Source organism: Cnephaeus nilssonii (genome assembly GCF_951640355.1).
Source record: "Cnephaeus nilssonii genome assembly, chromosome: 6".
Taxonomy (NCBI): domain Eukaryota; kingdom Metazoa; phylum Chordata; class Mammalia; order Chiroptera; family Vespertilionidae; genus Cnephaeus; species Cnephaeus nilssonii.
The window spans coordinates 50,402,073-50,426,584 of NC_137077.1; the positions used below are offsets into that span (position 1 = coordinate 50,402,073).

At 49.9% G+C, this 24,512-nt stretch overlaps 1 protein-coding gene across 1 annotated transcript; it reads right to left on the bottom strand.

Moving 5' to 3' along the window:
* Positions 1-69: 69 nt before the first annotated feature.
* SPRYD3 (SPRY domain containing 3) lies at positions 70-15,732 on the bottom strand. The gene is made up of 11 exons (XM_079774183.1): positions 15,614-15,732; positions 14,116-14,262; positions 12,814-12,889; positions 12,211-12,335; positions 11,328-11,463; positions 10,330-10,515; positions 3,388-3,537; positions 2,902-2,959; positions 1,978-2,097; positions 1,723-1,895; positions 70-1,381 (listed from the first exon to the last, which is right to left on the bottom strand). Exons 1-11 carry the CDS (start codon positions 15,688-15,690, stop codon positions 1,247-1,249), a joined length of 1,383 nt encoding a protein of 460 aa, XP_079630309.1. The 5' UTR covers positions 15,691-15,732; the 3' UTR covers positions 70-1,246.
* Between the last annotated feature and the right edge of the window lie 8,780 nt (positions 15,733-24,512).

The following is a 24,512-nucleotide window of genomic DNA, read 5'->3' on the forward strand; positions in this document are numbered from 1 at the left end:
CCTCGGCTGCCCCCACCTCAGCCCTGTCCCCAGCCCTATGTACTGGAAAGGACTCCTGTGTCCTGGCCATGCTGATAAATATGGAAACTCCATCTTTATTGGCTGTATAAACATCTCTGTCTGTACATACATTTCATACATCATAGTGCAGGGACCGAAGGGAGGGCCCACGGGCAGCCCCAGCAGCACAACAGCTCCCCCCTTTCCCCAAAGCCCTATCCGCTCTGTGCAAACCAAGGCCAACAGCTTCTGCTCCCGCTCCCTCCCAGGAGAAGTCACTGTATAGAGAGGGGGTCAGAGGTCAAGGGGCTAGGAGACAAGAGGTCTTGGTGGGGGAAAACACGCGTAAGTGCTAGAATCAAACACTGAAGCAGAACGGACAACTGGCACAGGCAGCAAGCAGGGGAGGAACGGGGGAGGAGTCCAGCTACCCTTGGGGACCCTCCGTGAGGGCACTGGAGTCCGGCCCTCTCTACCACAGGGGAGACACGCTCAGCCTGCATCCCAGGGAACTAGACACGAGAGGGCCACTGGTAGACGAAGGATGGCAAGGGGGAGATGGGAACAAAGGCCTCGGTCTCTGCCCCCCACCTGCAGCCCCTCTCACACCATTGAACACCCATTTATGTGTCCGGCTGGGGGAGTCGGAGACTGAGTCTCTGTGGAACTCTGGTGCCTGAACAGGTGAGGGAGAAAGCGGTTCTCAGGAGAAAGGACAGAGACTCTAGGGACAGCAGTGAGTGGAAGGAGAGAGGGCCCCCTGGCCCAGCCAGGGGATGATAGCAGCAACTGATTCACATGAGGAGGACCGGGAACGAAAAAGAAGAAATGCAAGAAGAAATACTGTGGGAAATAGGGGAGGGACTGTCTGCTCCACCCTCTGCAGAGCCTCAGGCCCACACAGCAGCTGAGGCAGGGTGCTCACTCCTCTCCACCCACATGGGCCAGTGGGGACCGCGGGACGTGGAGCCCCTGACCAAAGCGAGTGGGACCCACCGATATAACACTATATTTGGGTCTGCCCCGTCCAACCAGGGACTAGGGCCCAGGGGCTGATGATAGGGGTGGCACCGGGTCAGAAATATGGGCACAGAAGGGCTGGGCAGGGGCCTAACCTGGTAGGGGCAGAGTGACGATACACCCTTGGGGCCTCAGGTAAAGAAATCCTCAGGGAAGTCAGGAACTGGGCACCTGGTCCTGTAAAGGGGCAGGAGAGAGAGAAGGGGCCGGTGTGTGAGAAAAGTCCCTAGCCACTCAAGGGGTGCAGGTCCACTTTGACTTTCTCGCCACAGCTCAGCATTCCGATGGTGGGGAAGAAGCCCCCAGAGGGTACAACAGCATCCTTCTTCCCGATGATCTTGCCATTCCGAGTAAAGAACACCTGGGGGTGGGGTGGGAAGAAGAATGGAGCAGGCAGCTCCGGCCTCTTCTCTGAGGATGTACCAGCTAGCTACACAGGACTGAACCCCACTCACTCCCAAATCCCAGCATCGCTCGCGGAGAGACTTGGCGTGATGCAAGAAGTGACCACAAGAGGGCGTCCTAAGGCTGGAAACCAAGTCTCAGCAACTCAGCACTCCCAATGCCTCAGAACAGGAACACACCCACAGCAGGGCCAGGCCTTCCCTCTTCCCTACCCTGGCTCCACTTTCTATTCCCAACAATACCAGCCCTTGCCCAGGCCCAAGAACCCTAGTCCAACCCCAAACCCTCCACACTCACCACCACCTTCTTGCCCTCATGCTCCTGCTCTATCTCTTCCCCATCTTCTTCCTCTTCCTCTTCCTCCTCTTCCTCTTCCCCTTCCTGGTGCAGGTACATAACATTCCGGACATTCCGGACGGCTCGGGCAGTCGGGGACAGGATCACTGTGTCACAACTGTCATCACTGTCACCTAGGAAACCGGAAAACCTGAGCGCCTGGAGTACTGCCCCCACCCTCCACCCGACCAGCCTGGTTGGCCCCACCCCACTCACCCTCACTGTCCAGAATGTAGTCCCGCGGGAACATGATCCCACAGCCCATAATGTCCCCTTTGTAACAGCGTGGCCCAAAGGGGTCCCCCACACCACTGCCATGGAAGATCTTCCCATCATCTGTTGGAGGGAGGAGAGAGCGTACAGTGAAGGAGGCTGACACTCTACACACACTCCCCCAGCAGCCCCTGCTTGAAGTTGACGTTTCCCTACCCATCTCTCTGGCCCAGAGGAAGGGAGAAGACAGGTGAAACATCTAAAGATGTAGAGACAGAAGCAGGAAGAGGGCTCCAGATTAAAAAACAGAAAGAGCCCAGCCGGTGTGGCTCGGGTTGAGCGTTGACCTATGAACCAGGAGGTCATGGTTCAATTCCTGGTCAGGGCACATGCCCAAGTTGCGGGCTTGATCCCCAGTAGGGGGTTTGTAATGATTCTCTCTCGTCATTGATGTTTCTATCTCTCTCCCTATCCCTTCCTCTCTGAAATCAATAAAAATATATTTTTTAAAATATAGAGAGAGACAATGAGGGCCCATTTCAGGGAGCTGGTCAGAGGGGAGGGGAGCCAGGGATGGGGGCAGGTGGGACCAGGAACTCCCGGTTTGTTCTTTCTAAAGAAAGCCCCAAAGGAAATCAAGCTGACCAAAAAAAGAAACTGCAGAATCTGCAGGAAGGGCACAGAGGGAGCCAACTCAGAGGCCTGGAATGTCCAGTTTGGGCCCAGATCCCCGCCCTTGCTCTGCTCCCCGGGCTTTTAGGGCTTGGAGGAAAAACACAGATGAGGAGAAAGCAGCTTTGGAAGGAAAGCAGATGACAGCAGGGAAAAGCTGGAGGAGAGGCCACTTGTGAGGGGTCAGGAAAATGGATGTCCCTGAGTCTCTACATCTCTCACAACCCCAGCTTCCCCAGGGCAGCCCCTGCTCACCTGCATGATAAGCCACAGACCCTCTGCTCCAGCCAGGGTGCCTGTTCTTGGGATAATCCTGCACAAAAAAGAAGAAAGAAAACCTGTGTACAATGCACAAAAGAGGACAGGAGGGAGCAGCATCTGAACCTTCAGTCTTCTGGAATAGGCTACAAGCCAGATGGCTGCTCGCCACCCCTGCAGCCTCGCCCCTTCAAGCACTTGAGGTTGCAGGGGAAGCAGGGAAGGTAAGAAGGATTCTTGGCTTTCCTGGCCTGGGCTGCAAGCTGTCCCCACCCCACACCCAGGGCTCAGTGTGTGTGACGCAGTCACAACACTCTCAGTCCTAGGTCACTTGGGGTCTGTACCCTTACACAGCAGACACACACAACCAGGCTCTGTCTCAGGTTAAGACCTGGCCCCTAGATTTACCAAGACCCCCCAGCCCCATCCCAAAAGCCCCAGAGCTGAGCAGCTCCACAGGCAAAAAGCAGCCCTAGTGCCCACCTTCCGGGCCAGCCCCAAGGCGATGTAGCATTTCTCTCCAGGGTCCACGATCTCCACCTCGAAGTAGTGGCTCCGAGTGCTCAGTGGGTGCCGGGCCTGGGCCAGCCCTACATCAACGATGCTCTTGCCCTTGCCCAAGTACTCCAGCAGCTGCGGGGAAGAGTGGGGGAGGAGGATAAGGAGGCAGGCTCTCACCGCCCTGGAAACCTGGTCCCAAGGCCATCTGGGGACCAGTTTCCTGTGTCTGACAAAAAACCCTGGCTGAAAGGTAAAAAGATCCTAGAGGTACAATGTGGGCCTCAGTGTTCTAGGCAGGCATGGGAGAACAGAGATGGGGTCAGGGTAGCAAAGATAGCAGCATGAGCGAGAAGGCTGAGCCCCTTGCAGAATGCTGCACCTGCCTGCCTACTAAGCCTTGTTTTGGGGGAGATAGGGAGAGCAGCACAGCAATCCAGATGGCTGAGTGCTGGGAACCACATGAGGCTACATCATCACTCCCCTGAATAACCCGCTGGGAAAGGTACACCCAGGCCCCTGTACAAGAGAAAAGGCGAAGTGAAGACGAGGCTCTGAGGAGACCTGACCACTTTCATAGAGGGCCTAATGGGGACCGGTAAGGTGCCAACACCAGGTGTTTGGGGGAGGGGAGAGAAGCTCAGAAGCCAATTCCATCTGGGATGGAACTGAAATAATTTCTCAAGGTTTTTGTTTTATTTGACTTCAAACAGAGCTGTTCATAGCTGGGGTCAGGGAGGTGCCAGAGAACTCAGAAGGACAGCTCTCCTCCTTCACTTAATGTGAGAGGGGAGCAGCAGAACAAAGCTAGAAAGGCACGTTTTCCAGTTCCCAGCCCCTCGTGGCGCTCTCGCGCTCTCTCTCTCTCTCTCTCTCTCTCTCTCTCTCTCTCTATATATATATATATATATATATATATGTATGTATGTATTTTATTGATTTCAGAGAGGGAGAGAGAGATAGAAACATCAATGATGAGAGAGAATCATTGATTGGCTGCCTCCTGCACGCCCCCTACTGGGGATCGAGCCCACAACCCGGGTATGTGCCCTTGACTGGAATCGAACCCGGGACCCTTCAGTCCCCAGGCTGATGCTCTATCCACTGAACCAAACCAGCTAGGACCCCTCGTGGCTCTTTGAAGCTGGAGCAAAGGTGTGGAGAGGGGACGAGAGGGGAGATGACTGAAGTGTTCTTGGGGCTCTTCAGTCCACAATGGTCCTGCCTAGGCATGATGGGGCGGCAACCCCAATCTGGGAGGATTTATTTATCAGTTGCCATGGTAATAACGGAACTATGACTCAACCCCATCCCCTCTTTCCCCCACCTTCAGCCTCACCTGGGATTCCTTAATCCCATTTTAATTAGCCAAACTGCCCCTTAAGAAGACTTTCTTCTACCTTCCCACCCTTCCAGCCCTGAAGAATACACATTCCCTGGGGGCCTCCTTCACATATTCCTGGACGCCTTGGGACGCTGGCCTCTCGCCCCACCGAAAAGCACCTGCCTGAACAGGAAAGGAATTATGCTCACCCGCACCAACAAGGAAGCCTGTCTTCAGCACCCCCTTCAGAGAGGAAATAAAGGGACTTGGTCCCCTTCTCAGCTCTGGGTTCCCAAAGCCCTGCCACCACAAGCCCATCCTCCCTTCCTCGCCAAAGAGAACTGGAGGCGGGGGTGGGGGCGGGTGTCAGGGTAAAAGCCAGAGATGTACAGACCACCTAAATCCACACCCAGGCCAACTCTTCTCTCCTTCCTGCTACAGGGCCTTACACATCTCGGGTTACACTCCTAGCCCAGTCTTCTCCATACATCGCACTGCTTTGTTTCACCAGAGAGGGGTGCCTTGCATCACCTTCTGAACTTCTAGACACTAATTAAGACCCACACTGTTAGATTCTGTTTATGGTCCTCTGCATGTTCTCTGCTTGGCCTGGGTTTTGCTCTGTACCTCTCCCCACAGCCGGAAGGGCTGTAGCTTGATGCACACTAACGAGCTTCCGTCCCACCCAGTCCCAGCTGCCCCCAGACCACCCTCTCCACCCAGCATTGCAGAACTGGGTGGGAGACCCCACAGCTGCCCTTGACCCACTCCATCCAACTGGCCTCAGCGTAGAAAACCAAGTGTTCTCCACTTCCAGAGCCAAGAGACAGCGGATCCAGACCCTGATTCCTTGGGAAAAACCCGCCCAACCATTCTCTCTAGCTCAGCCCTGAGAAGGGCAGCACTGCAGATTCGTCTATGGATAGGGTGGGGATGCCTCTTTCCGCTAAAAGGCCAGGAAGATGAAACACGCTAACACGGGACTCTAAAGCCCACTCCCCACGCCACAGAGCAGTTCAGGCAGACTGCTGATGGCCTGCAAGACTAGATCCCTGCACAATTTGCCCTCTTCAAGCGAGGAGCCACCCACCCCTCAGGTCAGAAGCCACCCCAATTCATCTGGTCCTCTTGGATCCACTCACCTGCTCCTGGGCAAAGTCCACCCAAGCTTTCCAGAACCTTCTCAGAAAACTTAAGGGATGGAGTGAGGGGAAGTTTGGCCTCCCTGACCGATCCTTGCTTCAATCCACTCCTCCGCTCCTTAGACTAGGGCTATTAGGCACCTAGAGGAGAACCTTAGTTGCTAGAAGCCTGATGCTGGTCCCTCAATCTGTGCCTCAGGTGCCTCTTAGTTTGAAAGAGAATCAGTCAGACCGGGGTCCATATCCTAACTCCTATTACTTACTGGCCACTAACCTTGAGCACTTCTCTAAGCCTAAGTTTCTTCATCAGTAAAATCAGGATACTACTATCTGCATCTCTAAGAATAGGTGAGAAGACGAAATTAAGTGTCAAGTGCTTAGCACAGAGCCTGACACCCAGTAGGTGATCAATATACATTTCTGCCTTTCCCTAAATCAGAAATGGGGGTTACACTGGAACAGGCCAACATGTCAGTGCTCCCTAAACATTAATAGTCACCCCAAAGCTACGGCAGACTGGAAATGCCAATCACAAATTAGGAAATGATCTTTCACCTCAGCCTTTACGTCCAACTGGAACAGTCCCTTAGGCTCTCAGCACCAAGTACTGTTTCCCCAAGACAGATGGCCACTTCCCAGATGACTCTGCCCCAGCTGACCATCTGTCCTCCTCCCAGTGTTTCTCTTCAGACAGTGCCCAATCTGCAGGAATGCTCCTCTATATCTTTGGTGGAGGTAGAGGGACCCTTTCCTTGGGGCTCTCATACCCCCCTGCCTCTTATGTGTCCCTCCCAACACAGCCAAAGCCTTGAGAGGCCAAACAGGTGGACTCAGTGCCAGAGTGGAGGCTGCAGACCAGAGTGCAGACAGCCTACTGCACTCCCCCCTCCCTTGTACCAGGAGCACTTCTCAGCCTGTGCTCTCCTGCTGGTATCTGCCCTCCCCTTGCCAGCCGAAGCCCTAATCCCTCTTGACAGGAGCAATGAAAGGCTCAGTGCCCTGAGGGCCTAGAGGCAGCTGAAACAGGAACCAAGAACATGCTCCCCACCAGCCAGCTCAGGCCCCAACACGGTCTCCTCCTGAGTTGGGGCCATGAAGGACCCCTGGGAGGGTGAGGCCTCATTCACACCCCTTTGTGTACCAAAGCTGTTGCCCCGTCACTAAGGAGTTGTCAGAGGAGCTCTGACTAGAAAACAAAGACAGAATGAGTCTAATCTTCAAGCTTTACCAACCGACCCCCAATCCTCCACTCATTACCTTTTTGTGCAAGGCCTTGCTTGGGGCATGGGTGAGGTGAGGGACAACACCCCCATTCCTGAGCAATGCAGCAGCTACACTCCAACACCCTCAGAGTTCCAGAAAGGGGAAACTCTTTAGGAGGGTAAGCTGAGGCCACAGGAAGCAGGGTAAGAATTCCACTCAAGAAAGCCAGGTCTTGGCCAGTGTGGCTCAGTTGGTTAGGAATTGTCTGTGCACCAAAAGGTTGCTGGTTTGATTCCCAATCAGGGTACATGCCCAGGTTCAATCCACAGTAGGGGGCGTGCTAGAGGCAGCTACTTGATGTTTCACTCTTACATCAATGTCTCTCTCTCTCTCTCTTTCTCTCCCTTCCTCTCGCTCAAAAAATCAATTAAAAAAATATTTTAAAAAAATAAAGAGCCAGGTCTGACTCTTTATAGACACTCAGATTAAGCAAACATGACTGAAAATTAACACCTGTTGAATCTAAATAGTGGGTATATGAGTGTTCACTGCACTATTTTTCAACTTTTCTGTATGTTTAAAATTTTCCATAATGAATGTTGGAGAGAAAAAAGTCAGAAATTGAATTTACTCTTCTTTATGGGAAGAACCAGTGAGAAGGGAGAAGAAAGGATGATTGAGATTCCAAAACTGAAAAAAAAAAAAAAAGGCTAGGAATAAAAGAACTCCAAGGCAACCAAATAAACTCACCCAGGAGGGCCTTGGCTGAAGGACAAGAGAATCCCTGGGAAGTAGGAATTGAGGCCCAGGAACTCGAGATTCATTTTAGGAGAAGGGGGCAGGAGGAGGGGAGATGAGTGGCAACAGGAGAGCGGGCTTGGACAGAAGGTAACAACACATATTAGACAGTGGAAAGGCAGTGGGTAGGGGTCAAAGAATGAATATCTGGGCTTAGTTTTGTCACTAATTCACTTTTTTAAAAATTTAAATATATTTTTATTGACTTCAGAGATGAAGGGAGAGAGAGAGAGATAGAAACATCAATGGTGAGAGAGAATCATTGATCAGCTGCCTCCCGCACACCCTATAGGAGGAGCCCACAACCCAGGCATGTGCCCTTTCCAGAATTGAACCGTGACCTCCTGGTTCATAGGTTGATGCTCAACCACTGAGCACACTGGCCAGGTATTAATTCACTTTTTGACATTTGATCAAGTCTCTTCACTTCTCTGGGACTGTTTTTTCATCAACAGCATAACATGATATTAGGGAATGTGTGGCTGTCACAATGCCCAGAGGCAGAGATGCTAAGCATCCCGTCCATCAAGGAACTGTCTCACCTAAAATGCCCACAGCCTTCGTACTAAGAAACCCTGGGCTAGAGGGCACCAAAGCCTCTCCCAAATCTTTATGGTTCTAAAGGGTGCTCTCCTGGGAACATCACCCAGAGCAGGACAAACAAGCTTCAACACAGCAAAGGTCTGAGATCCCAGGTAAGGGCTCCCCACAGAGGGGAATGATAAAACAGGAAAGGCAAAGAGGAGAAAGAGCCATGCTGAACATAGAAATAGGACGCACAGGCATGGTCCAAATGACCTCCCCTAGCCTCCTCTAGACTGACACAACTCTGATTGCTGGATCAGAAATTCAGTGCATGACCACAAAAGGGAGGGGATCAACAGACAAGTAGATGGGAGGCTCAGGGGATGGAAGAAACTGGGTAAGTCCCCCTTATTAGAAAGATGGGGCGGTTGGCAAGACTACAATAAAGGCACATTTCCTTCAGGAGGCGCATGCCCAATCTGCTCCAGAGGAGCAAGTGTTCAGGGAGTAGTGTGCCCACCCTGCTAGCTGTTAGAAGCTGGAGTGAGGGTCTGAAAAAAAGAGCCAAACGTAACGGCTTATGTCTAAGAAAGAAAAAAATTCTTCAACGCTTGGCCTGAGGGTGTTGGGGGAAGGGCAGAGAGGAATGAAGGCTATTTATAAATGTCTACAGGATTCTGCATCAATTAGAAAAGATTGCCTAGGAGGAGCCGGGAGCAGAGTGGGGACAGGTCCAGGCAGGGAAAGGATGCCAGGAAAACACTCCTGAGGAGAGGTCAGGGACGAGAGCGGGAACACAGCCCTGGCTCAGTCCCAAGTTCAGCCCTGTAGATGTTGTCAAAATGATGGTGGACGTGGAAAAGAAAGAGAAAAGGGCCTAGGAGTGGGCATCCGGGGCCTCCTGACTCACAGCACTGCAGTCCTTGGACCCTAGTGTCAGAAGGGGGTGCAGAGTGTCCGAAGCAGCAGGACAACACACTTTCTGCCATTTTCCTTGAGTTTAACTCACCTGGAACTCCAGAAGGGCGGGAGGGGGGCCTTGCTCATAATCCACTCCCACCCCCCCACCCCCACCCCCACTGCTTCTGTTTTGCTATCAAAGGCTGATTTGAAAACAGCCTGGGTTGGGGTGAGAAGGCCAGAGGATGGAGAAAGGTTGAGCTGGGAGCAAGGGGGCAGCAGAGGGACAATTCGAAGTGGGAGGTCTGAGCAGTCCACGGGAGACCAGGGCCAGACCCCGACTCAGCATCCATTCACTCCCAACCTAGCATGAGGTACAGAGTGTAGATGTGAAGGTGCATACACGTCCCAACAAAATTTAAAATCCAGGAAAAGACTAAAGCAGGTGTGACAAGATGTATAAAAAAGCAAGCTGTGCATTGTCAAGGATTCTTACGGACCTTCCTATGCCTCTAGTCTCATCCTCTATAAAATGTAGAGGGAATACAGAAGAGATTGACATTGACGCTTACTCAAAATGAGCTCAAAGAACCTTTCCACAGGAGCAGGACTTGTGACCACACTTGCCCCACAGCAGTAAATGGAAAGCCTGGGGAGCTAAGCTGTGATCAAGCCCAATGGGGATCCAGGCATCCTGCCTCCCAATCAGCCCCAGCCTCTCAAAGGCAGGTGTGCAGGGCAGCAGGGCTCACCAGGTGCCGAAGGAACCAAAGAAGACAAAGGAGAACTACTACTTGTTCCGAGAGTAACGCTCTCAAACGAAGGGGATGGGAAGAAAGCGAATCAGTGCTAAGAAGAAAATAGATTTTAAAAAATCATGTCAAGACTCCCCCAGGCTATCCTGCCAAAATTCCCATTTTCCAAAACCTTACAAAAGACACTGTCCTTACCCCCAATTCTGAGCAATTCAGACCTGCTTATGTGGCCCACAGGTGTCCTGCCAGCCCTCGCCCACCCCCACGGCCCCTTACTCACAGTTCCACAGACTCTGACATCATGCAGCCGGCCCCATTCGTCCTCATAACTGTCCACCATCATGACACTGTCATCCTCACGGCCCAGCTCAGCGTTGAGGTGCAGCCGTACCTCCTCACCCAGGGAGTGCATGCCCACCGCCGGGAACAGCCCGTCTGGGGACATGGGCATGATGGTGGAGCCCACCTGCAATGGGGGAGGGAGGGAGCTGCCGTCGGGCTCACTTTTGCATAGCTCATCTAATTCTCACAGGCTACTTCTGAGATGATGCAAAAAATAATTATCACATGCGCTGACAGACAGAAAAACAGAGGTGTCGAAGAAAACTTAAAGCTGCTAAGTACTCCTAGCCGAGCAAGGTTTGCACAGAGCTAGAAGGCAAACACAAGGCTTTCAACTTGCTGCCAAATACGTTTGCTATGAGTGCGTGTGCACTGAGGCAGGGAAGTGCTGAGGCCTAGGTGCTGAGGGAGCAGGACTTCTCAGCCTAGGCCTGAGGACGCACTTTTCCCAGGGTTGGGTATAGAGCTGGTGGCTCTCTCTGCTGTGTGCTCTTATCCCATCTCTTCCCCACTTCTAGTCTCTCTCTGAAGAAGAAAGGGAAGGAGAAGTGAAACAAAGAAAATGAACACAGAAAGGACATATCCTCGAAAGTATTCAAGTCAAAAACCCAAAGAGGAGCTCCACCTTATGTAGCCAGGCCATAATCTTCTCTTCTTTGTTCCTGCTCAAAACCCTCCCCCAGTTATGTCCCCCACAATGTCTGCTCATCCTCCATGGCACTAGCTGCCCCTCTGCATCTTTCATCTGGGTAATGGCCCAGCTTCACCTGGGCAGGGAAGTGTCTTCTCCTACACGCAGGAGACGTCAGGAGAACCTGAGGCTGGACTGAAGGAGATGGGAACGGAGCAAGCGCCAGCCAGCGGACTCTTTCTTAGCACTCCCACAGTCTTACACAGCTTCAAACTGCTTAAAACCAACTTGGGATTTCCACTTACCCGCTTCCCATTTTTGGTGAAGAAGATCTGAGCAGTCTGTACATCAAAGGACACAGGCTCAATACCGCAGCCAATCCGGTCCCCGGAGTTGCACTTTGACCCAAACTGGCGGCCCTTGGCTCGGCCATTGTACAGCCTGTGGACAGAGCAGCGCAGACACAGGGCCTGAGCTGAGCCTCCCAACTTCTTCCCAGCGCCAATAGCTGAGGCCTCATCTTGCTGCTTCCCAGTCATTCTGTGACATCATCTACCTATGTCCTAGCACAAGTCCCACCCTTCCTCTAAGTCTACAAACCTCCAAGAGTAACCATTAGGCCATCTTCCTGTCCTGATCAGAAAAGTCTATGAAAATACCCCAAGATAAGTGAAGGAATGGCAAAAGCCACTCTGAGGTAGTCCTTTATATCTAAGACTAGTGGCCCAGTACACAAAATTCGTGCATATTAAAAGGGAATTAATTAGAGGAAATATTTTAATATTGCTATTGGCTCTTTCTCTATAATAGAAGTATCAGAGGTGAAAGAAAATTAGTAAAATGTATATGAAAATCTCCCTCCTGTCAGAGTCTGGGGCACACCATGGGACCTAGAGTCAAGTCCCTGCCCACCTGCACATGCTTCGAAAATGCAGGAGACCCAGCCCCAGCCAGCCCACCCCTGTCAAGCCCCTCCGGGCAGGGGGCGCAGCCTCAGGTCCCCCGTCAAGCCCCGCTGGGCGGGGGGCGCGGCCTCAGGTCCCCCAGCTCGGCCTCAGGTCCCCCGGCCGGCCCAGCGCAAGGGCTCGAGGGCGTGATGACCATTTGCATATTAGCTCTTTATTATATAGGATTCCCTAACCCCCAAATCCATAGGAAGGCGGTTAGGTTCCGCAGGAGGAAACTCACTTGCCATCATCAGCATGGTAGGCTACAGAGTCAGGCAACCAGCCAGGCTGGTGATCCAAACTGTAGTACTGAGGGACCAGCCCCACAGCAATGGTGCCTCGGACACCACTGTCCACAATAGACACCTGGAGGGAGGAGAGCAGGGCAGTTAGCACAGATGGCAAATGGGAACTGCTGCTGGTATGGGGAAGGGAGGCTAGCCATCAAAGGGACATCAGACATGGGAATCAGAGAAAAAGACAGGGCACTCAGAGGGGGAACTGGGAGAGTGGGGGCCTACTTTACCAGGATTACTTAGAAAATAATTTCCAATTAATGGATAGGGCTGGACGTAGATGCTGGGCTTGGGTTAATGGGTGGGAAAGGACATGGGTCAAAGTGTACTTAGATGAGGGGCAGGAGAGCAGAAGGGACGGCGTGACAGGACTCCAGGGCACCTATCTCTCAGATTAGGCACCATGCTATCCTGTGCCCTTTTCCCAGCCAGCAGGCCAACAGGACAGCTCTGATGGAAAATGAAAAGGCCCAGACTGTGAATCTAGTAAAAAAAAAAAAAAAAAAAGGTTCTTGGAGCTTAACGATCTCACCCCCTGCTCTGCCCACCTCAAAATAATTGCTGTCCTTGGTCAAGGGTCGAGAAGCCACATAGCAGCCAACTTCACCGGAGTTTCCATGGTAACTGAAGGAGGAATGAGTGGGAAGTTCCATTAGCAACCTAGCCCAGAAGTTGGGGGAAGGGCCTCATCTCCAGCCCCCACCCTGCGAAGGCCAGCACAGAGGAGAATCCATTAGGCCACACTTTGGGACATCGGCACAGACACACACCGTAACAAGATACTTGAGGTCCTCCCGCTGCCTCCAATCAGGGTCCAGGCCACCCTGACCAACGCAAGCCTGGTTTCTTCATTTCCAGGGGGAAACGACAGCAGAGCCTCCCTTAGTTGCCTACTAGGGGGCTCACAACTCTGTCTAACCTCAATCCCTCCTGCTGCAGCTCCGGCCCTTTTCCTCTGGCTCTGTCCTCCGTGGAGCTGGAGAACGGCTGGTCTCTATCCTCTGGACCACAGCCCTTCGTAGACTGGAAGACAGTTATTCAGTCCCCACTCCTCAGCTTTCTTGTTTCCAGGCTAAATAACACTACTTCCTTCCCCCCGTCAGTGACAACTTTGTGAGTTAGGCTCGAAAGGAGTCAGGGAAGGGGGACAAGCCAGAAAAGGGAGAGAAAAAACACACAATCCAAAGGGTTGTAAGGTGGTGAGCAGGATGCATTACACAACTGTCCTCCCCCAAACAGGAACTCCACTGCCTTTGAAATGGTCACTCTTCACCTAAGGCCATGGTCGGCAAACTGCGGCTCACGAGCCACATGCGGCTCTTTGGCTCCTTGAGTGTGGCTCTTCCACAAAATACCACGGCCTGGGCGAGTCTATTTTGAAGAAGTGGCGTTAGAAGAAGTTTAAGTTTAAAAAATTTGGCTCTCAAAAGAAATTTCAATCGTTGTACTGTTAATATTTGGCTCTGTTGACGAATGAGTTTGCCGACCACTGACCTAAGGCAACGGACACAGGAAGGAGACCCCTGGCATCCTCTCAACCATCCTCTTCTCCCCACCCACAAGTCTGTTCTCTGCACAAGATGGATGACCTCAATCTTGGGCGCTTGGACAACTCCTGAGACCCCCCAGCAGCCTCCTGTCTCTCACATGACTGCTTCCAATGAGACCAGGAGAGTGACCCAGGGTCACAGGCAGAAGCAAGTGCAGAGGGAAGCAGCACACACTGCTCCACGGTCAACAGCATTCCCCTCCCCGGGCAGTGTAGACAGTCCTCTGCCTCAAAAAAAGCCCGTTTCCATCTCTAAGATCTGACACAAGAAGGAAAATGTGGAAAACTCCCCTAAACTCACCTCAAAGTGTCTCCATCTACAAGAATGTGCTTGAACCTCTCCTGATACCGGAATGCCCGGACCTCCCGAATCTCCCGGATCCGCCGACGCCAATTCAGAAACCGGTAGTGCAGATTGAGGTCATCCATCTTGTTCATGAGAACAAACCTGTGGGTGGGGAGACAGGGATTGAGAAGGAAGCGGGGCCCTTAGCAAAGCATCTCAGCCTGTTTTACCAGAAATGGGGTGAGGGCGCTGGACTGGAAACCAGTTGCCCAGATTGACCTCAACGATCTCCGTCCTCATTCTTGCATTCAACAAACATTTTACAGTTCTAGGTGCTACAGACACACTGTGACCGAGATGGAGGGGATTCCTGCTCTAACAGGGCTTCCATTCTAGTGCAAGGAGGCATGCCAGACGATAAGCAGATGTAACCATGTTAGACACTGGAGGAAAAAGCAGAGTGAGGGGATCAAGAACATGGGGTGACCTCTGTCTAAAGAAGGCCTCTCTCCGAGGAGGTGACATTAGAGTTGAGATGAGAAGGAGCCAGGCATTCCGGGCACAGGGGACAGCCAGGACACAGGTCCTGGGGAAGAAGGGAGCTGGCCTGGAAGGGAAATAAAAGACCAGGGTGGCTGGTGTATAGGAAACAGGGAAGATAACACAAGAGGGGAACGAGAAGGCAGGGGCCAGATCAAGGCCCTAGAGACCATAGCGAGGAGTTTGTATTTTATTCCAAGTGTGACGGGAAACCTGTGGAGGGTTTTAAGCAAGGAAATGATACGAACGTAAGGTGTGTCAGGTCTTAAAGAGCCTTCAGGCTGCTGTGGAAGAACTGACCAAAAGAGGAGTGAGAGTGGTGAACAACGAATGACGTGGTTGTGGCACCAGTTCAGATGAGAGAGGGCATCCACTCAGATGGCAGCAGAGAAGATGGAGAGGAGTAGAATGATCTGGGTGTTTGAACCACCAATGGTGCTGACATATGAATGAATGAATGAATGAATGAATGAATTTTTCCTGGAAGCCAAAAGTGAGAAAAGGGTGAGGTACTTTTCCTGTTCCCCAAACCCTGAGACAGGGGTCCCCGCAGGCCTGACAGTGCTTTGCACACAGTAGGTGCTTAGTAAGGGTAGGCCCAGAAGGGTAAGCACCTGCGGGGCAGCCTGGGACTGTCCTCCCTCGGCCAGGGCTGACCCGAGGTGGTACCGGCGCCCCAGACCTTGGGGCATCTGCTTCCTCTGAGCCCCACAGCCATGGCCCCGGCAAGTGGCGGCAGCCCCAGCCCCGCCTCCACCCGCACGGCCCGGTCACTCAGATGAGACCCGAGGGCACCGCGGCCAGCCTGTCAGTGTGACGCCGCCCAGTCTCCCCAAGCCTGGCACGGGGCGAGGGTCCCGACGGGGTAAGCCTCCAGGCAAGAGCGCCAGGCGCCGCCCTCGCCTCCCGCCTCCCGCCTCAGGCCCGGGGGAGACCCGGGATCTCTGGGACCCCGCCCCCGATCCCCGCCTACCGGGGCCGCCGCGTCCTCCTCATCCATAGGCCTCTCAGCTCGCACTCTAGCTCTTCGGCCGCCGCCACCACACACATCCGGGTCCCCGCCCTACCTACTCCCTAAGACCCGCCTTTCACTACTATCCTCGACCAATCCGAAACGACCTAGGACGACAGGCACCTGCAAGAGCCAATAGGAGGGCGCCATCAGGGTCGGGCGCGGCCCGGTGAACCGGGTACCTAGCGCTGGGTGGGGCTGGCAAACCGGGGTGTCGGGGAGTGGGAGGCGGCGACGTGGCGGCGCGCGCGCAGGGCTGGGCGGTCTGGGCGCTGACGGGGCGATAGCGGGGTGGCTCCTGGGCCGGCGGAGAAGGTAGAAGCGCACGGATAAATACTTGCTAGTGTTTCCTGAGCCCTGGTCTGCACAAGATGTGATGCTAAAAGCTTTGCGGGAAATTCCTTTTAATATACTCTATAATCTTGTGAGATGAGTCTTATTACGATCTATTTTTTTGTAAATGAAGAGCCTGAAGCGGGCCTCCATAGTTCGTGGGCTTTATGTAACTATGCTTTATAGTCTCCTGAGCTCTGCTATTACCTGCATTATATTCTTCCGAGCTCCATTTCTTTTAACCCTTTGCTCACTATGGGACATTCCATTCCAGGAGAGAATTTCGAATGCAAAAAGCACAGTGGCATGAAACTTCGGAATGTCCAAACATTTGGAATGTCAGGAACAAAGGAGTCTGGTGTGATAAGAAAGTGGGGTTGGAGTCATAATGTGAGGAGAAGGAGGATACAAACATTTATTGAGTACCTTCTAAAGGGGGTTATTGCCATTCTGGGGAGGACTTCCTTGATTTCCTCCCATCGCCAAATCCCTTTTCCAAATCAGGAGGTTTTTCCCCCTCTGTATTTTCATTCTATCTTGTTTGCACCTCATTTATAGCACTTATTACAATCATACTCGTATTGTTAAAGTCACCTCTGTGTGTAGACCTGTCTCTGCTAGCCTGTGGGCTACTTCAGACTCTGGGATTTATCCTGTTCTTATAAATAGATGCTCCACAAATGTTGAATGAAACAGAAGCCGTCATCTCTTACACCTTAAACAGTGACCACTGGCATGCTGGAAATAGGTGTTGATGAAAAACTGAGGACCTAGGTTAGAGCCCCAATTCTGTGACGGAAAGATCAAGATCTTGGTGTTCTTTTTTAAAATATATATATACTTTATTGATTTTTTACAGAGAGGAAGAGAGAGGGATAGAGAGTTAGAAACATCAATGAGAGAGAAACATGGACCAGCTGCCAATGTACATGCCCTTGACCAGAATCGAACCTGGGACCTTTCAGTCCGCAGACCGACGCTCTATCCACTGAGCCAAACCGGTTTCGGCAATCTTGGTGTTCTTATTAAAAAGTATTGAAACATGTGTTCTCTTAGCTCCCTTCCAGCCCCTGAGTTACATAGTTCTGGATAGTTATTCTCCTTAATTTGTCACCAGCTCCTTCTGTTTCCTTCATTTCTTCTCTTCCACCCCTTCTTCCTGAGCTGTGAAAATACTCTGTCAACTCAGCTCTTCCCAAAGGCAGCTAAAGCGTGACCAGCCAGGCAGCTCCCAGAGTCATGTCCATGGTCACAACTGGGTCTCCTGACTCCCTCCAGAAACTAGCTAGCTAGGGCCTGAGACGGAGAGAAATGGCTGGCAGAAGGTGTTTCTGAAATGTTACTGATGGTTGGTAATTCTACTCGGGATTTCCTCATCTTCAGGTGCCAAATGGGGCTGGCCTTTTTGGTGAATCCTCAATCTGTTGACATTCTCAGAACCTAATTGATAATTTGTGCTTGATATCTAAATATATTTGATTAAACAGCTTTATTGAGGTATAATTGACATATAATAGACCATACATATTTAAGGCATATAATTTGAAAACTTCTATATATACCCATGAAAATATCACCACAATCAAGATAGTGAACATTCCATCACTCCCAAAAGTGTATTCATGCTCCTTTATAATCCCTCCTTTCATCTGCAGGAAACTACTAATCTGCTTTTGTCATTAGTTTAGTTTGCATTTTCTAGAATTTTGTATAAATGGAATCTTATAGTGTATGCTCTTGGGGAAGGTCTAGCTTCTTTTATTCAGCATAATTCTTTTGGGATTTATTTATGTTATTGTATATATGAATAGTTCATTCTGTTTTATTGCTGAATGGTATGCCATTGTATGAATATACCACAATTTATCATTCATTTATTGATGGACATTTGGTTGTTTCCAGTTTGGGACAATATTACAAACTAGAGGCCCCATGCATGAATTTGTGCACAGGTGGGGTCCCTCGGCCTGGCCGGTGATCAGGGCGATCAGGGCCATCTCGCCCAGTCCTGATAGGGGCCGGCCAGCTGCAGGGAGGGACCACGGGAGGTTGTAGGCTTGGGCCCTGATCAGGATCGGACTCGCAACATTTTTTTTTTTTTTTAATGTACAGGGCAATGCTCCAATCAACAACCCGCCAAGGCTTGTTTTTCTTTTTTAAAGTTGGTTTGAGCTATTCCAGATCTGATCCTTTGTATTTCCATATGAAAAATCAGCTTGCCGCCCTGGCAGGAATGGCTCAGTTGTCTGGATCTCATCTGTGCACAGAAAGATGGCCTCTCCAATTCCGGATTCCCAGGCGTATGCTGGGACTGTGGGCTCCATCCTTGGTGGGGGTCGTGCTGGAGGCAGCTGATGGATGCTTCACTGTCACATCAATGTTTCTCTCTCTCCTTCTGTCTCTGAAAATGAATTTTTAAAAATCTTTAAAGTAAATAAATAGAAAGACTAAATTTGTTTGTCATCACGAGCTTTCACTGTATCTCACTGTGAATTTGTGGCAACACTTTTTAAAAAAATCACCTTGCCAATTTCTACCAAAAAAAAAAAAAGTCTCTGGGATTCTCACCCCGCCCCTCCCCGCCCCCCGGGATTTTAATTGGCCAATTTTGGGAGAACTGACATTTTAACAATATGCAGTCTTCAAATCCACAAACATTTGGGTTAAAAATGGAGTTATATCTCTCCATTTATTTGTCTTCTTTAATTTATCTCAGAAATGTTCTATAGTTTTCACTGTGCAGATCCTTTGTCAGATTTATCCCTAAGTATTCCATATTTTTATACAATTTTAAATGTTCTTTTTAATTTTAATGTCCAATTGTTCATTGCTAATATACAGAAATATAATTTGTTGCATACATTAATTTTGCATATATTTGATTTTTTTAATCCTCACCCGAGGATATGTTTTCATTGATTTTAGAGAGTGGGGGGAGAAATGTCGATGTGAGAGAGAAACATGGATCAGTTGCCTCACGTACATGCCCCAAGCAGGGATTGAACCTGCAACCTAGGTATGTGCCCTGACTGGGAATCGAACCCACAACCTTTTGGTGCTAGGGGACGATGCTCCAACCAACTGAGCCACCCAGCCAGGGCTATATTTGATTCTGATGTATGAGATTTAGTTGCTATTTCCCTAAGCTTACTCTGGTTGTCTAGTATTAAATTCTAGACTCTCAGGACAAAATTTTAGGGAGGAAAAAAGAAATATTTATTATAACCAATGTTTTATTACAGGCTATGGGAGGGCACAGCGGGCCTGCCCAGACCTCAAAGTTGCCTTTGGAAAGAGCCCAGTCTTAGGCTTGTTGTAGTCTCACAGCTCAAGAAGTTGAAGAAGAGGTCTAGTCTTTGCATGACTTGCCAGAGATCTTTTATCTATCATTTTATTATTTTCTAACTTCTTTCCTTTTTCAGTCTGTGCTGATTATCATAATACACTTCTTGTGATTATTCCTACCCCACTCACAATACAAGAGAACCCTTCCTTTTATTTATCTTAAAACAACCTCTCTCTTGCTCTAGAAATTACATGTGGTTTGAGTATTTAGAGAATTGGGGGGGGGGGGGGGAGTCTGTATTTAACTTAGCCAAACTCTTTTTTTTTTTTTTAACTTAGCCAAACTCTTAATGTTTTTCTACATCATGAAAGTTTTTTGTGTTAAAGTGAAAAGAGCATTGAACTTGGAATCCAGTGGCTCTCACCACCCAGCTGTGTGGGCTTTGGCAAGGTATTTAACTTCTCTAAATATGTCTTCTTATCTGGATGTCATAATGAAACATTGTGAGAATTATGCAAAAAATAAATAAGCATTTATTGAACTTGAGTTGAAGCTGAATATTTCTGCCTCCTCTTCAGATTGGAGAGCCCTCATCTGTTTGTTTAGTTCTCAAAGGCCGGTATCCCACCTTGCTGAGACATAGCCTTTCTCTGGATCTTTTCTAGTCCAATGAGGCCTTCCAAAGCACAGACTTTCAGCTGTGGACACAACAGGTTTGAACCAGGGTAGGATCATTCATTCAACAAATACCGAGTACCTTGGTGTGTGCCAGGAACTGAATTAGACACTTCATTCATTCATTACCAAAAATAAAAAAATAAAAAAAATTGAGTGCCTACCATGTATGTTACATGAATTATCCCTAACACTCATAACAATTCTGCAAAGTAGGTATTGCAACTTCCATTTTACAGAGGGGAAGAGGTGTTAATAAGAGACAAATGATAAACAGCCATGTGTTTGTTAAAGACAGGTGCTGCTGCCTCTGCTTAGATCCTTCCCCTAGTCCCCTCCCTCACAAACTTCTACTCCTCTTAATAATCAACCAAAACATCACCTCCTCTGTGAAGCCTTCTTTGATTCTTTCAGGCAAGCTTAAGTTCTTCTACCTCTCTATTCACTTGGCCTTTGATCCTTCATATCCTTACACTAGAGGCCCGGTGCATGAAATTCATGCACAGGTGGGGTCCCTAGGCCTGGCCAGCAATCAAGGCCCATCAGGGCCTTCCAGCTGCTGGCCTGGGCCTTCCTTCATTCTGCGCTACCCCCTGGTGGTCAGTGTACATCATAGCGAGTGAGGGAACTCCTGGTCTCCCGGTTGAACTCCTGAGGGGACAATGCATATTAGGCTTTTATATATATAGATAGTGTCATTGTTGATTTGCTTGTCTGTTTTCTCTAGAGACTGTGAGCTCCTTAAGATCAGGTGAACCAACATTCAATTACACCCACAGCTTGACAATAAAAATTAGAGAATGCACAGTTAGAGAAGAAGGGAATGGTTAGGAATGTGATTGTGAGTAAAAGTTTAGATGTCTGAATTCAAAGAGCATATTTGGTTAAGGGGTAGGGGATTCTTGTCAGGTAATAATAGGGGTTATAGAACTGGAGGATTTAAAACCAAGGATTTGGATTTGATACTGGAGTTAATAGGATTCATTGTAAGTTTCTGAGCAGATGAATTATATATTCTACTTTCATTTCAGAAAGAATTGTCTAGGTACAGAATAGATCATGTCTGAAAACTTGGCAGCCCATAGGAAACTATCACCACGGCACAGGTGGAGACAATTAGAACCCAAACCGTCAGATAGTTATAGAAATGAAACCACTTTAAGAGCAGATGAGGGAAACATTAGGAAGGACTGACCAACAGGAATATCTAATTTCATGGGAAAAGATAAGAATGAAGGATGACTGGAAAATTGGGAGAGTGATAAGACCAGTGGCAAAAATAGGAAAGCAGGGGGTCAACTGGGGGAAAAGGAGACATATGTAAAACTTAAGACAATTTAAAAAAGTAGGAAAGCCGAGGAATGTTTGTGGGGGGATATGAGAAGTATGATTCCAGATGTGTTGAGTTTGAAATAATGGCAAGTGGAAAGTTCCATTAGGACTCTTGGAAATGTTTTCTGGTTACTTCCCATATTCTTCCTTCTGATGCCTAATATTCTGGTGGCTAATATCACAACATATTAGGGTTCAGAATGTAACCATAGAATGCTTCATGGAATGGTGCTTTTCCCAGTCTAAATAAACATATTTAAAAGCCCTTGAGCCCTGGATGGTGTTTCTCAGTGGTTAGGGCATTGCCCTGTGAACTGAAGGGTTGAGGGTTTGATTCCTAGTCAAGGGCACATACCTGGGTTTCAGGTTCACTCCCCACCCCATCCCCGGTCTCTCTCTCTCTCTCTCTCTCCTCTCTCCTCTCTCTCTCACTTTCTCTCCCCCACCCCTTCCTTCCACTCTTTCTGAAAAGTAATGGAAAGAATATCCTCAGGTGAGGATTTAAAAATAAAAATAAATAAAAATAAAAGCCCTTGAGAGTAACAACCCACAGCCCATGCAGAGGCCTTTTGGAAATAGATTTTCCCAGCAGACGGTACTAAGCAAAGACTTCCAAAATACCCCTCAGAATGATTAGGAGGAGGATGGTGACCGCGAGGCAGGGCATAGAGGTTCAAATGAAATCTGGGTTCTAAACCCTCCTCCATCACTTCTCTCTTTGAAGCCTCAGTGCTCTCCTACGGGAAGAAGAATAGGAAAAATAAAATTACACAGCTTATAAGTTTATAGTGAGGATTAAATGTAAAGTACTTAGCACAGTTCTTGCACATAGAAAGCATTAGATAATGTTCGTTGTTATTGTTGTTGTTGTTATCATTAGTTCATATGACTTCTCTACTAGCCTGTGATCTTGTTGGAAGCAGGGCCAAGTCTTACTTATTCCTATATCCTCAGCCCAGGCAGTGGCCCAGGACTGAGGGTGACCACCAGGAGCTGGGGAAAGGCAAGAAAGGGTTCCGCCCAGAGTCTCAGATGGAGCGTGGTCCTGCCGGCACCTTGATTTTGGACATCTGGTCTCCCAAACTGTGAAACAATACCGTTTACGGTACTTGGTTACAGTAGCCCTCACAAACAATCCGTGTGCATTCATGCATATTTATTTTATACCTTATTTAATCCAATACTGTTCCTTTTGTTGCACAATTTTTTTTTTCAGCTTTGACCACTGGGAGCTCTTTCAGGTTGGTTCTTATACCTCGTTAATATGCTTCCATCCTTTTGATTGCTTCCTTACTTCCTGATGCTACAAGACGCTCCAGCTTATCTTGTTTTTCCCTGCCTCCAGCTGTTTCTGGAAGGGGTTCTGTTTCCTTTTATTGGAGAATGGTATTTGGAAACCAAGATCTAGATTCTAGGAGCACTCACTGCTGTTGGGATGCCATTGCTTCTAGGCCCTCTTAGTGAACAGAGTTAGGTAAATAAGTATGTATGCTAAGCCATGTATATACACATATCTATACTTCACCTTCATATCTGTTACACAAAGGGTGTCCGACCTGAGACACCCTCCACCTTCCACTCTCTTCAACCATATTTATTTCTTCTCCCAAACTCTGTTGTAAACGCCTGTTCTCCAGGAAGCCCTCTCTGATTTATCCTGGGGCCTGGCTTCCCTTTCCTATTGAACCCTGAACACACTCTGGGCCTCTTTGCAGCTCTGGCAGAAGCTTTTAGCAAACTCCTCTCACACAGAGGCCAGCAGATTCCTGGCAGTTTGCAGCTTGGCTCACACTGCATCCTGAGTGCCCACTATGTGCTTCAGATTTCTGCTCTGGATGCTGAGGTGGAGGGCTTCCCAAAGGGAAGAGAAGCAAATTCCTGGTCTGCAAGAAAGAGCCTGGTTAGACCCCAGCTCTGACAGCATACAGCTCTGGGCTTCCATGCTGGAGGGAAGGGGAGAGGGGAAGTGCAATGCTGAGGTGGGGGGTTGATACTGGATTGTGCAACCCAGTTTAGACTGAAGGGAGGGACCAAGCTGGGCAGGTGGGAGCATGAAACAGGGGAAATCTCTATGGGTGGTGGTAATGGCAGAGATGTGGCAAGGGGTAAGGGGGAGTTTAAGAAGGGAGTATTGAGAAGAGAGTGGTGTATGTGAGAGGCTAGAGTATTGGGCTTTTCTGCAATATAACTCACAAAGGAGGAGCCCAAACAATTAAAAAACAAAACAAAACAAAAACCACTGGGAGCCTGCAGGGAGCACAGCCATCTTGTCCCCATCCCAGCTTCCCACGGGCCTTTCTGTCTTATTCAGGAGCAGGGAGCTGGAGCCCAAGAGAAAAGCCCTTGCCAGAACCATGTACAGGGCAAAATGGAGTGAAACAGGTTGGGGATGAGACAAAGCTCTGCACCCTGGGGTCAGAACCTGGGGCAGGAAGTCACAGAGCCTCTGCAGAGTGGAGGAGAGCTGCCTCTTCCACTCCCCCAAGCCCCGACCTCCCCACCTGTCCAATCTGCATCGGTGTCTCAGGGCTGCTGGAAGACCCTACTCCCCAAATGGGGGTTCTAGGGACCCAGGGTAGGCCTGGAGGGCAGTGCTGAGAGTGAGGTTCTTTTATTTTATATTTTCCTAAAAGTTCAGGAAGCCCTGGCATTCTTGCTTGGAGGCCCAGAATTTAAATTTAGTCACTGCCCAGAGCCCTTGTTTTAGGAAAGAATGAGGCGGCTGTTGCGTAATCCAGAGCCAGGAGGGTGTGGGTTGCTGAAGGAAACGGTCCCTCTTCCTCCCTCTAGGAAGGGAGGCTGGGCCAGGAGTGCTGGGGGTGGGCGGGGCCTGGGGACGGGCAGTGATGGGTGGGGAGACTCCCTGGGCGGAGCACTGCCTGATGAGTCCACAGAACCCACTGGCTGACACTGGGTGGAGATGGAGTGGGGGACAGGTTCTGGGAAAGTAGGGGAATGGAGGACGCGCTGCCTTGAATGAGGGGAGCGAGGGTGGTGGTGGTGGGGTGTCCAACTTTCTGGCCAGTGTTCCCAAGAGCACCCAGAGTATGGGTTCCTATCACTTTTGCCTCCCCCCCACCCCATAATTTCAAATGGCGAATCCCGCCCCCACCTCCCAGGTGTTCAGCCAGTTCTCACCCTGCACACTGGCCCCTCTGCAATCGTTCCAGACTCCATTGGCCCCACCACATTATTGGGATTTCCGAGAGTTTGTTTAAGGTGTGCCTCCCCCCC